The sequence below is a fragment of the Heliangelus exortis genome, chromosome 2 (genome assembly GCF_036169615.1).
Source record: "Heliangelus exortis chromosome 2, bHelExo1.hap1, whole genome shotgun sequence".
NCBI lineage: Eukaryota > Metazoa > Chordata > Aves > Apodiformes > Trochilidae > Heliangelus > Heliangelus exortis.
Genome location: NC_092423.1, coordinates 50,243,690 through 50,255,915, shown reverse-complemented (window position 1 = coordinate 50,255,915; position 12,226 = coordinate 50,243,690). Strand labels below are relative to the sequence as shown.

At 36.6% G+C, this 12,226-nt stretch overlaps 1 protein-coding gene across 3 annotated transcripts in view; it reads left to right on the top strand.

Annotated features, from left to right (window-relative positions):
* AVL9 (AVL9 cell migration associated) overlaps positions 1-9,021 on the top strand; it is a 41,390-nt gene extending 32,369 nt beyond the window's left edge. For 2 of the 3 annotated variants that reach the window (XM_071736088.1, XM_071736087.1), the window contains exons 13-16: positions 442-559; positions 1,506-1,559; positions 3,424-3,512; positions 4,387-9,021. In XM_071736088.1, the coding sequence (XP_071592189.1) occupies positions 442-559; positions 1,506-1,559; positions 3,424-3,512; positions 4,387-4,481 (356 nt within the window). In that variant the 3' untranslated portion in view covers positions 4,482-9,021. Of the gene's footprint in view, positions 1-441; positions 560-1,505; positions 1,560-3,407; positions 3,513-4,386 lie in introns of all 3 variants that reach the window. The other variant, XR_011724309.1, reaches the window with a different exon arrangement.
* Positions 9,022-12,226: the final 3,205 nt, after the last annotated feature.

Genomic DNA, 12,226 nt, shown 5'->3' with positions numbered 1-12,226 from the left:
GCAGTTTTGGAGTGGATTTGGGGCTTACTGAATTTGAATGAGTAATAACGTGGTTCAGTAAAGCCTGGTATATCTGACCAAGACCAGTGCAAATAATGTTTTTGTTCTTAGTTGCTATGGGGCCAGTCTCTCCCCTTTCCTGTCTTTACCCAGCAAGTAGTTCAAGAGGCCTATGTTTGGATGGATTTTTTTTTTTTTCCAGTTGACTTCTTTACTTAGAACTTTAATTAAAAATAAGAAAAGTATTTTTAAGCTTTTTTTTTTTTTTCGTCTCGGTCTGGCATTGTATATTTGGGACACTTTAGAATGAAAATAATGAAGCGTTTTTGAAGTGACCAGTTCTTAGTACTAGAATTTTAATTGCCTTTGGTTTGATAAGAGCCTGGAAAATGTGAGTATTTCCTTACAAGAAAGTAGCATATCTTGTATTAAATTTTTCAGACAATGAAAAGACCTTGGCAGACTTCGGAACAGCATTTGTAGCAGCCTGGAAAAATACACACAACTACAGAGTATGGAATAGCAACAAGCATCCAGCTCTTGCAGAGGTAAATTCTAGGTAAGGAAACCTTGGGGGGTCTTGGGGTTTTATTTGGTTGCTTTGGGTTCTTTCATTTTGTTTTGTTTTAGCATTTGACACGAAGAGCTCCTGATAGGCATAGTCAGGTACACCTTTCTGTAGAATTACAGTGTTCCCCTTGCTCCTGCTGTAAATTCCCAAGGGTAAAACTTTAGGGTCCTATTCTGTAAATACAGAAACTGAGTATTTATTTCTTCGGTACTTTAATTCTGAGATAGTTTTATGAAGAAAAGCATATCCAGAGTCAGAAGCAGTAAAGCTTGCTCAAGTTGATTGTTGGCTGTCCCCAGCTCTAGAAAGTTTGTCATTCCTTAGGAATTATTCTCAGATGGTTCTGGGTTTTATTAATTGCTTCCAGGTGCTTAGGGAATAGCTGTGTCCAGCATTATTATTGATGGGGATGATGGGGGGCTGGCTGGTTTATGTTGCATCTTCTGTACTTTGGCTTGTTTCACATGTATTTTCACTCACAGATTAGATGATGCCAGGCTTGGTAACACTGTTGGCTGTGCATATGTTTTGTTTAGCATGGGTTATTACTGTACTGCAGGGGGGTTTTTGTTTGCTTTTGCCTTGTCAGCTGCTGTAGTCTGAAGAAGGTTTTTTTAGTCCTACAATGGTCTACTTAAGGGATCTTTTTTTCATTTTTATTTGCTGTGTGTTGCTGGAAGGAGGTGCTTCTACCTCGTGTGACAAGATTGTTAATATCTGGTCTGTAAGAAGAAGGCTCTTTTTTAGGTAGCTCATTAGAAATCTAAGGTTGAATAGTCACTGGGGCCAAGCCTTCTGTTAAGTGATATAGTAGTCTATTTATAAGATGTTTTTATTTTTGTAAGCCACAGAGAACGTTACAACTAATAATTTTAGATTTATAGTGAAAAAGTAAATACTTAATGTTTTCCTGGTTTTTTTCCTCCTTTTGTAGCCATCCATTCCAGGGACAGTACTCTGTATCAGATGTGAAGTTAAGATTGTCACAGTAAGTATATAGCACTTTGATTTGTATTTTTATTAAAAGTGTGGTCAAATATTAATAACTGTAACAAAATAACGACTTAAATTGGCCATGTAAGTGAAACTATATTGAATGTACTCTTGCAAAACATCACCACATCTAAAGATGGAACATTTGCCTGAAATAGGGAGAAACAGTGCTGATGCACTGTTTTGTGTTGGGCTTTACATAGCAGAGCTTTGATTGTTTGCATTGTAATTATAAGGCTTTTGTACATTTACTTAGAAATTGTAAGTTAACGCTATTAAAGCGTTCTATAAGTATTTTTTCTTTATGTTTACACTAGGTCTCATTATTAGGAGAAAATAGCTTTTTTAAAAGAAATTGCTGAGTTTTTTAATGCAGCATTATTCTAAAGCTCTCAAATTTCACTGTGTGTGTTCTGAGAAATGGTTCAGTTTCTTCAGTTTGGATGTTTAAAATGAGTTTTTCAGAATCCTATTGCACCACACTTAACTGAACTTTAAGGTGTCTCAGCTCTTACCTGTAGTATTCAGGTCTTAAGAATTCAGATTGGGCATTGCAGTTAATTATCTCTTTATGCACTGAGCAAAATAGATTGTGTTCTCAGTTGCATTGAACATATAAGTTCAGGGACTGGTCCTTTTAGGAAGCCTGTAAATTAACAATAGATACATGCTGCTGGTTCTGCACCTGCCTTGATTGTAGACTATTTTTTTAGTACACTGTGAGTAGACCTAAAATAAACGGAACAGCCTGAGGAATAAAAAGATTCAGATTTCAGCCTGCTGAATCCTTTTGTTGCTTTTCCTGACCAATGTCAGATTATATTTCCGTGATGGTGATTGAAAATGAATCAAGACTTGTTGTGAGGTGATTGCCTTCAAGAAGTGCATACTGATAGCAGCTTGTTATTAATGGATGGTATTTGTTGAAATACTTCATTTGAAAGATGTGGAGGTGTCTGTGATCTTTTATTTGCCCTGGTTTTGTGTTTGAAAGGGGAGATATGAACTCTTCTGAGTAGCCTGAAATTAATATAAAAAGACCAGTAGTTCTTAGTGTTTCTCTATTAATAAGTATTTTATTTTATAAATATAAACGTGCCTTCATTCTCCAGGTATGATTTTGCTATCAGATACTCAGACTGACTTGCTTGTTCCAACTGAGCCTAAATTTCTTCTTGTTGTACTCGATTCTTTCTGCTTTTTGTATCTACAGTCAAGATCTGGAAAGTGGGAAAAGAATGTGGAATGCTGAGTCATTAAGTTTTACATTAATGGGTTTGCAAAGCCTGAAATGTGAACTTGAATGTTACAGGTTAAAATTGAGATTCTTTTCAAGTAATTATGCTTGTGCAGTAGAACTGATTGCTTCTGTGCTTTTCTTTCCAAATGATGACAGCATCATCTTCTTTCATTTCTTTAACTAAAGTTTGAGTGTAAAATGTACTTGATCAAAAATGTAATCTTAAAACAAGATGCAAAGCGAAGTCTGCTTAAAAAAAAAAAAAAAGCCTTTTGTTAAGGCTAAAACTTCTCAAAACTACTGCAAATCTGACTTCGTAATTTAGAACAGAAATGCATTTTGTTAAACATTTAGGGAAGGTATAAAGTGTGTTGTTAAGAATGAACCACTGGGCATTTTGACTTCTGCCTTGCTAAGAGTTTCTTTTCTTTGAGAAACTTGCCCAACTGGTTCGTGTGGATGAGAGGCATGCAGGAATTATAGGCTTGATCAACTAGATATATGTATGCTGTGTAAATCTGTGTGTGTGTTGAGATGTATTTTAACTATGTATTTGATTTACACTTGGAAGTATTAAGAAGTCAGTCAGCTAACAGTCTTCAGTATCTCTCTTCTTTAGCTCTGTGCAAAACAGTGAACGTGGAAAGAAGATTGGAAACGCAATGGTTTCTACAAGCAGAAATGTTGTACAAACAGGAAAAGCTGTAGGTAAGAAATTTATTTAAAATGAGCTTGCATCCAAGCCATATCTGTTTTGAAGAAGCATCCTGTATCTCAGTTATATTTTGTTTTAAACCAAACATTCTTTATAACGTACACACATACAAAACAGAGCAACATTTTGAGAGGTACAGCTGCTGACTGAGGCCCTGTGTATTATGTAGTAGTAGAAAGAGAAGCAGCTATGTAAAGAAATTAGTGTAACTTCCTCTGCCAGTGTGGACTGGAGATGAATGTGGGAAGAAAAATGTTCAAGTAAATGCTTTCATGCAATCTGGAAGTGCTTGCACCAGAACACCACCTTCTGTGTTGAGCTATTCTTATTTTGATATGACTTTGTCTGAAACTGTCCAGGGCTGGCTGAAGTCAGAGGAAAAACCTTGTGTCAGTTTCTGCAGGTTTTGGAATAGTTTATTATTTTCTGGTAAAGCACTTGCTGCACTTAAACAGGAGCAGCATAACACTGTCATCTGTCAGCCAGAGATAACATGAGTTCACACATTGAAGGATCTGATAGTTGTTCTGCAGCTGCTTTGCCAAAAAGTGTTCAGCTTTTTTTTTTTTTTTCTTTCTTTCTTTTCACTGGAGTCTTTCTACTTTTTTTGCTGTTGTACACTTTGGCAAGGAGCACCTTCAGGCCCAAAGTCTAGCAAGCTTTCCAGAGTGAAGAAGAATATAGTCTATTTCTGCTGAGCTACTGTGTTCAAGTATTTTGGATATTCTCTGACAGTGTCTCTGAATTTGGATTTTTAAATCACAAATTGGACAAAACTGTGTGATTATTTTTTTTTCCTTTTAATATTTATTTGTAGTAGGTTAGTAATGATAACAGTACACTATTGACTTTTGCTTTGTAATGCAGGTCAGTCAGTTGGAGGAGCCTTCACAAGTGCAAAATCAGCTATGTCATCGTGGTTTTCCACTTTTACTCAGTCAACCCAAAGCCTTGGGGACTAAATGATGGTTTTGCAAAACGCTGCTGAATATTTCAGGTGCAATGTTTTCTCCAAGCTGTCAAGAGACTGCTCCAAAACACAGAAGTGGGTATTAACTATCCAGGACCAAAACAAGGTATTGCAAGCAGATATGGAAAGTTATACAGTTTCACTAGAAGTGCAGAATGGTGAGTGTCTCCATACAAAGGGACGGCATTTGCAGTATATATTGGTTGTATTTAATATGACTAATTTTGTTTAAAACTGAGCCTTTTTGAAGACATTAGCAAACAGGGCTTGTTGCAAGCCAAATGTGTTCAGCTTTAGATTTGTACATTTTCTTGGATGTTGAAAATATTTATGTAAACTAGTTATATTTTTTGATCCAAATAGCAAAATGTTTGTGAAGTCTTGTTAGAAATAAGCAGTGTATAAATATTGATTCTTCTTTCAGGTTGGGCTTTAGAGCATTGCTGCAAAAAGTATATGGTGGAAACTCTTAAAGGGTTCTGCTGTAGGGTGGAACTTACTTTCACCTGCAAACTGAAATGGGCAGGGTGCAGTGTAAGACTGTGGCTGATGTAAGGATTTTTTTCCTTTCTCCTCTGTGTACAGCCATGTACAGTTGTTTGCATTAAACTGTCTCTAGTTCTCTGTGTCCCCAGATCTGTGTTCCAGTTGCAAAAGCAGTATTTTCTTGATGTTATGCTGTAGGCCTTCATAAAAATTTGCAGATGTTTTGGCCGTGTTTTTACCCTGGGATGGGAATGTGATTCCAGTTGCAGAGCTCTCTTCAGGAAAAGTATTAGGAAAGAATTCTCCCAAATTGGGATTGGATCATAGACAGAATTGTGAGGACTTGCTCTATTAGGTTACAATTGCATATATATGAAAGTGAAGTACTAAAACCCACTTAAAACTAGCACAGTAGCAAGCTGTGTTTTGGTTTGGTTTTTTGCTGGTAAATTTATGAAGATTCTTCCAAATTAAAATCAGCTATACAGATTTTCTATCTTGACTCAGGGAATGTTCTATTTGGATAACTACTTTCTCATAAGGGAAGTAACACCAGAACTGAGATGAAATGAAATGGCTCAGTTCATGTTCTTGTGTGAATGTAAAAGCTTATCTGGAAAGATGGAGCATAAATGCTGTATTTCCTTTGTAACATGCATGTGGCATCTTCTGTATGCAAGTGTGTTCCACCTCCTACATTTCCTTATTCTGAGAGAGGTTATATCCAGATTATTGCAATATGCATTGTCTATATGCTTTGTGACATCCACGCATGGTAGCTCTTAACACTGCCTATACTACCAAATGTTACAATATTCTGTAGTAAAATAGTTCCTCATAGTTCATGGCCTCATCAGGATCTGTCAGCATTTTGCCATTTTCTTTTCCAGGGCCAAGATTTCAAGTCATGGTTATTTCTTCTATTCCTCAAATAAAATAACAGCAGCTGTACTAGAGATAAACCAGAAGGCTTAAATATATATATTTTAATAAATTAACTTCTAATTTCTATAGGTGCATTTGAAAAGCTGATAGAAAAGCCACACTTGTATCACATAGTTACTCTCCAAAAACTTAGTCTTCAATTTTCTTTCTTCAAACAGCAATTAAAAGACACAGGATCTGGTTTAAAGCCTTCATTAATTTTTTTCCAGGACAAATTAGATAGAATGGCCATGGAAAAACCTGAGAATATACGGTTAGTTTGAGAAATTTCATTATGGTAGGGAAAAAAAAAAACCAACCCTCAAGCTCTCTTGACTTGCTGCTTCTGATACATAAGTAAAACGTACCTATACAACCACAACTATTTGTCCTGGTCTGTTCTGTGTATTTGTCTATCTTATAAAACTTCTGATTTTCTTTTCTGTTTTATCCTATAACTCTGTAATAGACATTTATATCTATTTTCAAGACTGAGTAATACTTGATATGCAGGAACAGCTCTGGTGAAATAAAACTAGGGCTGCATTTATTCATGATGAGTCAAGAATTTTCTGATTCAGTTCTGATGCAGTTAAGAAAATAATAAAAAAAATTTCTTGCTTTTATGAAATGGCTGATATATCTACTGTCTGGGATTTAAATGGTCAGGCTTCATGTTGTAGTGAAGACTGAATAAAGGTGCAGTGCATGAAGGATTTAAGCACCTATAAAGCTAACTTCAGCAACTTAAGGCTCACTATGTAAATTTAAGTGTAGGAGCTCATGATGTTGAGATCTAGGAGTCCAGCAAGTGGTTGGTGTTTACGTGTACAAGGTATAGAAACAGGACCTTAAAGGATCTCTTTTCAATATTCTTGTCTTTGTCATCTCCTCACCTAAGTTTCTTCTGTAGAATTCCCCTGTGCTCCAAATTTGTCTAGGAGATTTTTTTAGGTTTCTGCGTTCCCCTCCCTCCCACAGATGCCCTTGCTGGGCCAGGGATATTAAAAGGCTGAGTTTTGTTTTCATTTGTTTATTTTATTTATTTATCTTTGGTAGATTTATCAGAGGGAAGGCAGAATGAGGTCCTCTCTGAAGTGCTAAGCTGCTTGCTGCTTTTTACTGGGAATCTGTTATGAGAACTTCACAGTATTTTTCCTATGGGCAGGACAACCAGACAGATCTTTCTCTGAAGTCTTTTTCCCACAGTCCTCACTGTCACTGTTGTGGAACCAAACACATCACCTGGTTAAGAGTATTTTTCTGTCTTTATAAATGATAGAATAAGAAACTTGTATTAATTTTCAGTCTTTTTAAAAACTGGCATCCTGCTAGCAAGTTGGAGTGGGATTTAAATCCGTGCAGTGCTCAAGACTCATGAAGCAGGTAGAGATGAAGTGATCTTCATAATATGTGGTCTTCATTAACGTGTATGTTTGCTTTTTCACATTTGCTTAAGTTTGCTTTGAGCTCTAGGAAGGCATGCAGCCACTGAGGTTCATCTCAGTTCATGTAGTCCTCTTAATTTAATGGTTGTAACCTCTTTAGTTAAATCCAATGCAAATGCAAGTTATTTTCCTCCCCTCTGTTTTAAAGGTTTAAGTGCAGGCATTATTACTTAGAAAGATTTAAGCAGCCAGCTTCCATTTCAAAAGACCCCAAAATCCATCTCTACACTGCAAGAAACACAGAGACCTAAATGAATGGGTGGTGGTGCCTCTAACGAGTCAACTCTGAAGCTGTTGTTACAGTTCTGTCATGATGTATGTTGCAAAGGTATTTCTGGCTGTCAATGTGCAGCATGAAATGAGTTACAGGTAATACAATAGCACACCTCTAGACTTTCCAAGGTATCAACCTTTGCCTTCTCTATATGCCAGCGTTTGTGGAATTGCCCGTTGAGCACAGATTTAAATTCAAAAAACCCCACAAGACTAAATATTGTTGACCTAATGTGTCATTCGACTGAAATGTTTGGCATTTTTCATCAATCTTTTTAATGTCACAACCTTAATTTCTGTACACAGCTGACACCACTTTCCTCAAATACCACAAAATAATTATCACTTTTAGATCAGTGTTCTAGTACATTGCACTTGTTTGACCCTGTGTGTCTGTTTTAAGCACCTTTATAATTAGGCAAAATACTACATCTAAACTAGCTTCTCATTTCCATAGAAATTATTACTAAGCAGAGAAACTAACGTGGCAATATTTAATTGTAAAAATGAAGGCATGAACACAATTTCTAAACACATAAACTGTTGCTTGATAATTGAACATACCAGTAATGTATTGGATTTTTCTTGTGTTGCTTGAAAAATAAATACATCCAGCCTGTTCAAAGTTCTGTCTGCTCTAAAAGCTGCATTATATTGAGCAATTGATCCCACCAGAAGACACATGCAGACATCTGGTTTTGGCATTAGTGGCTGTTTGCAATACACTGGCAGTCTTTTTGAAATTTGTGTTCTATTTAAACTCATTGTGGATTGATTTTTACAAATTTGGGACAAGAGGATCCTCCAGTGTGACCTTTTATTCTGTATTGGGTACTGAATCATTGGGAATTGGTTAAAGTCTTCAGAAGGTCATAGGCCTCTCTCCCATCAGTGAGAACTTTAGGTATGATGGCGAAGTGCTGGTGTAGCTTTAGCTTCAAAATAGCACATAGTTCATGTGTATTGTTGACATCTGGTCAAAATCAGGATGCTGAATAAATTAATTGCTGCACATCCAGTTCTCTGCCATAGTGAGCTATTTTAAAACTTAACAAATTTCTACTGTAACTGTCACTGTACCTAGCTGAGAATGACTTGGCATATTGCTGTTTGCAGCACGAGCAATCTAACTGCCTTAAATAAGATTCAGATGTGAAACAGATGAAGCTTATCTCTAGAAAATTGTTGCAGTTCTCTAAAATCTGTTTAAATTTTTCCAACCATATGCGAGTAGTTGTGCAAGCACACTGAAAGGTAAATTTACATCATGCTGTTTCTGTGGTGTAATTTTACTTTCTTGCAAGTATTTAGTTTTCATAAAAAAGGCCAGTATGGAGAGTACTATTTAGAGGCAGAAACACTACATTACTGTACTATGATTAAAGATGTATGACAAACTGCTTCAAGGTGTTTTGAGTCTTTAATTCTGTAACAGGGGAGACTTGACTTTAAAAAGCATGCACAGAGCTTCTCTTCTCTAATGTTTCTGGTCCCATTCTTTATCAAGCACCAGAAGTAAAGTTTGGATTCATTTAAGGAAATGGGGATGGATCACTTTTGTCAGTTAAAGAGTGAACTTTATCAAATTACTTCATTCTCTGTAAATCGTTATATGTGCTTAACATCTGTACAAAGGTGGCTTGATGTTGGTTACAATGGAACTTGGATGTGTGGCTGTCTTGTTGAGTCCTTTCATACAGTTTCAAAATTGCCTAATTATATGTTGCTCCTCTAGTCCAAAATCAACAGACAGAAAATAAGATATTTTTCTTCTTTCCCTCCATGAATTTACCGAGTGAAATTAGTGGAAGTGTAATTACTCTTTGCCTTAGTAGTAGTGGAGAATTATCTACAAAATCTTCATTCTCATCTTGTAGATCACTGAGAAAGTAGCACTGCTTTCTAGATCAGGTGAGCACAAAGACAATGAGATAAGAATGTATGGACTGAAAGAAAGAGTTATCTAAGGGGGAGATGGGTGTAGAGGTATTTTGTTATCTTAAAAACAATCTAAGGGATAACATCACTTGCATGTTACATGAAATCGATGAAGAAGTAAACTCAATTGGTTTCTCATCTCTGAATTCAGAGACTTGATGAAATGAGCACATAATCACAGTGGAGAATTTAAAAGTTCAGGCATGCCAGAGGGGCAAAAAAATAGTTCTGAACTTAACGTATTGCCTAGTAAGACCTTTGTTGGTCTTTTGTCTGTGTTTTGACATGTGTCAAAGAGCTGGCTGAAGACGATGTCAACTTTTGCATTGTGGAACTGATTTCTTAGTATTTTTTTTTTCTCGTCAATAAAAGTGTGCTCAGAGTTAAAATAGCTAGCCATACCTCTTCAGTTTTCTAAAAAAAATTTCAGTATCAACTTGTAGCTTGCTGCTTGGCATACAATCTGAATAGATGGCAAGGTCATCACTTTTCAGTACCTTTTATTGTCCTGTTTACTGTCTCTCGTCACATTAATGCAGTAGAGGTGCCCAAGAATGCATTTATGTATTCAGTTGTTTATTGTTTTAATAGATGAAGTCATGCAATTCTTCAGGTGAGCAGTCAGACTTGAGAACTTGATTACAGGCGTATGTGCAGTGCTGAATCCTTTTTAGCTGAGAAGAAGGTGTCTGGTTTTGTGAGTTAGACCAGGCCCCAGGAGAGCTGTATGTTTTTAGAGCAAAAGAGGGCAGAAAAGCACACAAGATTTTTATTACTGTTTCACCTTTATGCATGTTTCCTCTCCCCTGTTAATCATTTCTTCCATGTCAAAGTTTCTGTAGCCTGGTATTGACCCTAGGTTGTGTTCTCAGCTGCTGGTCCAGGCTGTTGACCAACCTCTTCCATTCTGGAAGCAGGGAGGTGTGTGAAGAGGTATGGATTTCACAGACTGCCTCGTGGCATCATGAGTGATCCCTGCATTTTACTCAGACTGCTTGTACTCCTCCTCCAGGCTATAAGCTCTGAGTAAGAAGGCTGCCTTGCTGAACTGTACTCACGATAAATGCTGTAGGAGGGAGATGCTTTAAATAATTCTGTAGTGGAATGAAACATAATTTTGGCTAATGTTGAGCACTGAAGTAGAAACTGGTTTTGAGGGTGAAACTGCTTCAGAGTCTGCCTAAATTAAAGCTCCTTTCATGTAGGAATCCAGAGCTAAAAAGAAAAAAATAACTTGAAGGTAGCTGTATATGGGAAACTGAGGAAAAAGACCAGTAGCCTGCTAGTAAGTTGTGATCTGCAAGTTTGTCTACAGGTGTTCCTTAGCTGCACTGTGATGTGGCAGGTGTTAGTTCATCTTAACAGAAGCAGAGAAGTGAAAGGAAAACCAGGCAATGCTTTCAAACTTTAAAAGAATCCTCTTTAGAATTTTATGAAATTATTTCCCCCCATAAATTAACTATCCTTCTGATCCTGTTCTGTGTAGCTTGACACAGTTCAGTACCCTGGATCTGACTGGTCCCCCAAGGTGTATGTATTTAAACAGCTGTAAAAATTAGTGGATGCATTAAAAATTAGCAGAGGCCAGATCACTTTATTACTTGAGGGAGGGGGAACTTAAATTATGAAGGTCCAACTTAAAAGTAGTTTGAACAGAAAAGAAGCAAACACTTAGCAAATATAGCAAAGCTTGAGGACATGCAAAGCTGGTTCTTTGGAACTTGTATGTAAATGTACTTCAAAGCTAAGTATGGGTGGAATAGGCTACTATTGGGCTGAAGCTTTGTAGTAAGGTACTTGTTTAGAACTTCATGAAGGCTTTCATTGTATTTCCTTTATTTATGAAACGAGAACTGCATCTTATTTCAGCTGTTGTCTTTGTTCCTACAGCAACCTTTCTCTAAACCTACTACTAGTGACCCTTTCCAGGCACATCAGAATGTCTGAAGTTTTCTCCTCAAATTATGCAAGGAAAGAATTTAGTCTTGAGAATAGCAGGTGCCTGCTGTGTTTTCCTTTGGGGTTGAATACTGACTGGAGCAACGAGTTGTGTAAGTAGTGAACTAAGAGTAAATATGTCTTCAGCAGAGTTGCTAGATAGCTGTTCAACACCTGACTAGGGTTGTCTGTAAGTACTGTATTATTAAGAGTTAATTTTAAATAAGGTGCTGCATCATCATCATCTCAGAACATAAAAATACAAAAAATGCATATAATATCTACTAATATTTAATACTCATATATAAAAAATGCAGTCTAGCAGGAAGTCATGTATTTTAAAAGATATCTGCATTTTAAAAGATATTCCTAAATGGGTAAAATCATAGAATCAAGGACAGTTCTTCCAGGTTCTGTGAGTAGTATCTCTTTTAATGTATACTCCTTTGAGCAGGCTTGCAACTCAATGTCCTAGGTTACAGGAAAGAATATAAACAGACCAATCAGCAGCATCTTCTGAGTTACTTTGCCCCTCTTATCTAAGCAATTCAGATGTGGTTTGTTTTTTTTTAAAAGTTAATGTAATGGTAAGTGTAAACATGTTATGTCACCTTCATAAAAAAAAATAAGTGGCTTGTCTCTTTCTGTTAAGGCCGTCATTATTCTGCATCCCATAACTCCTTACAGGGTACAAAATGCCAAAGCATTAGAAAGAATTTTAGATAAGGCA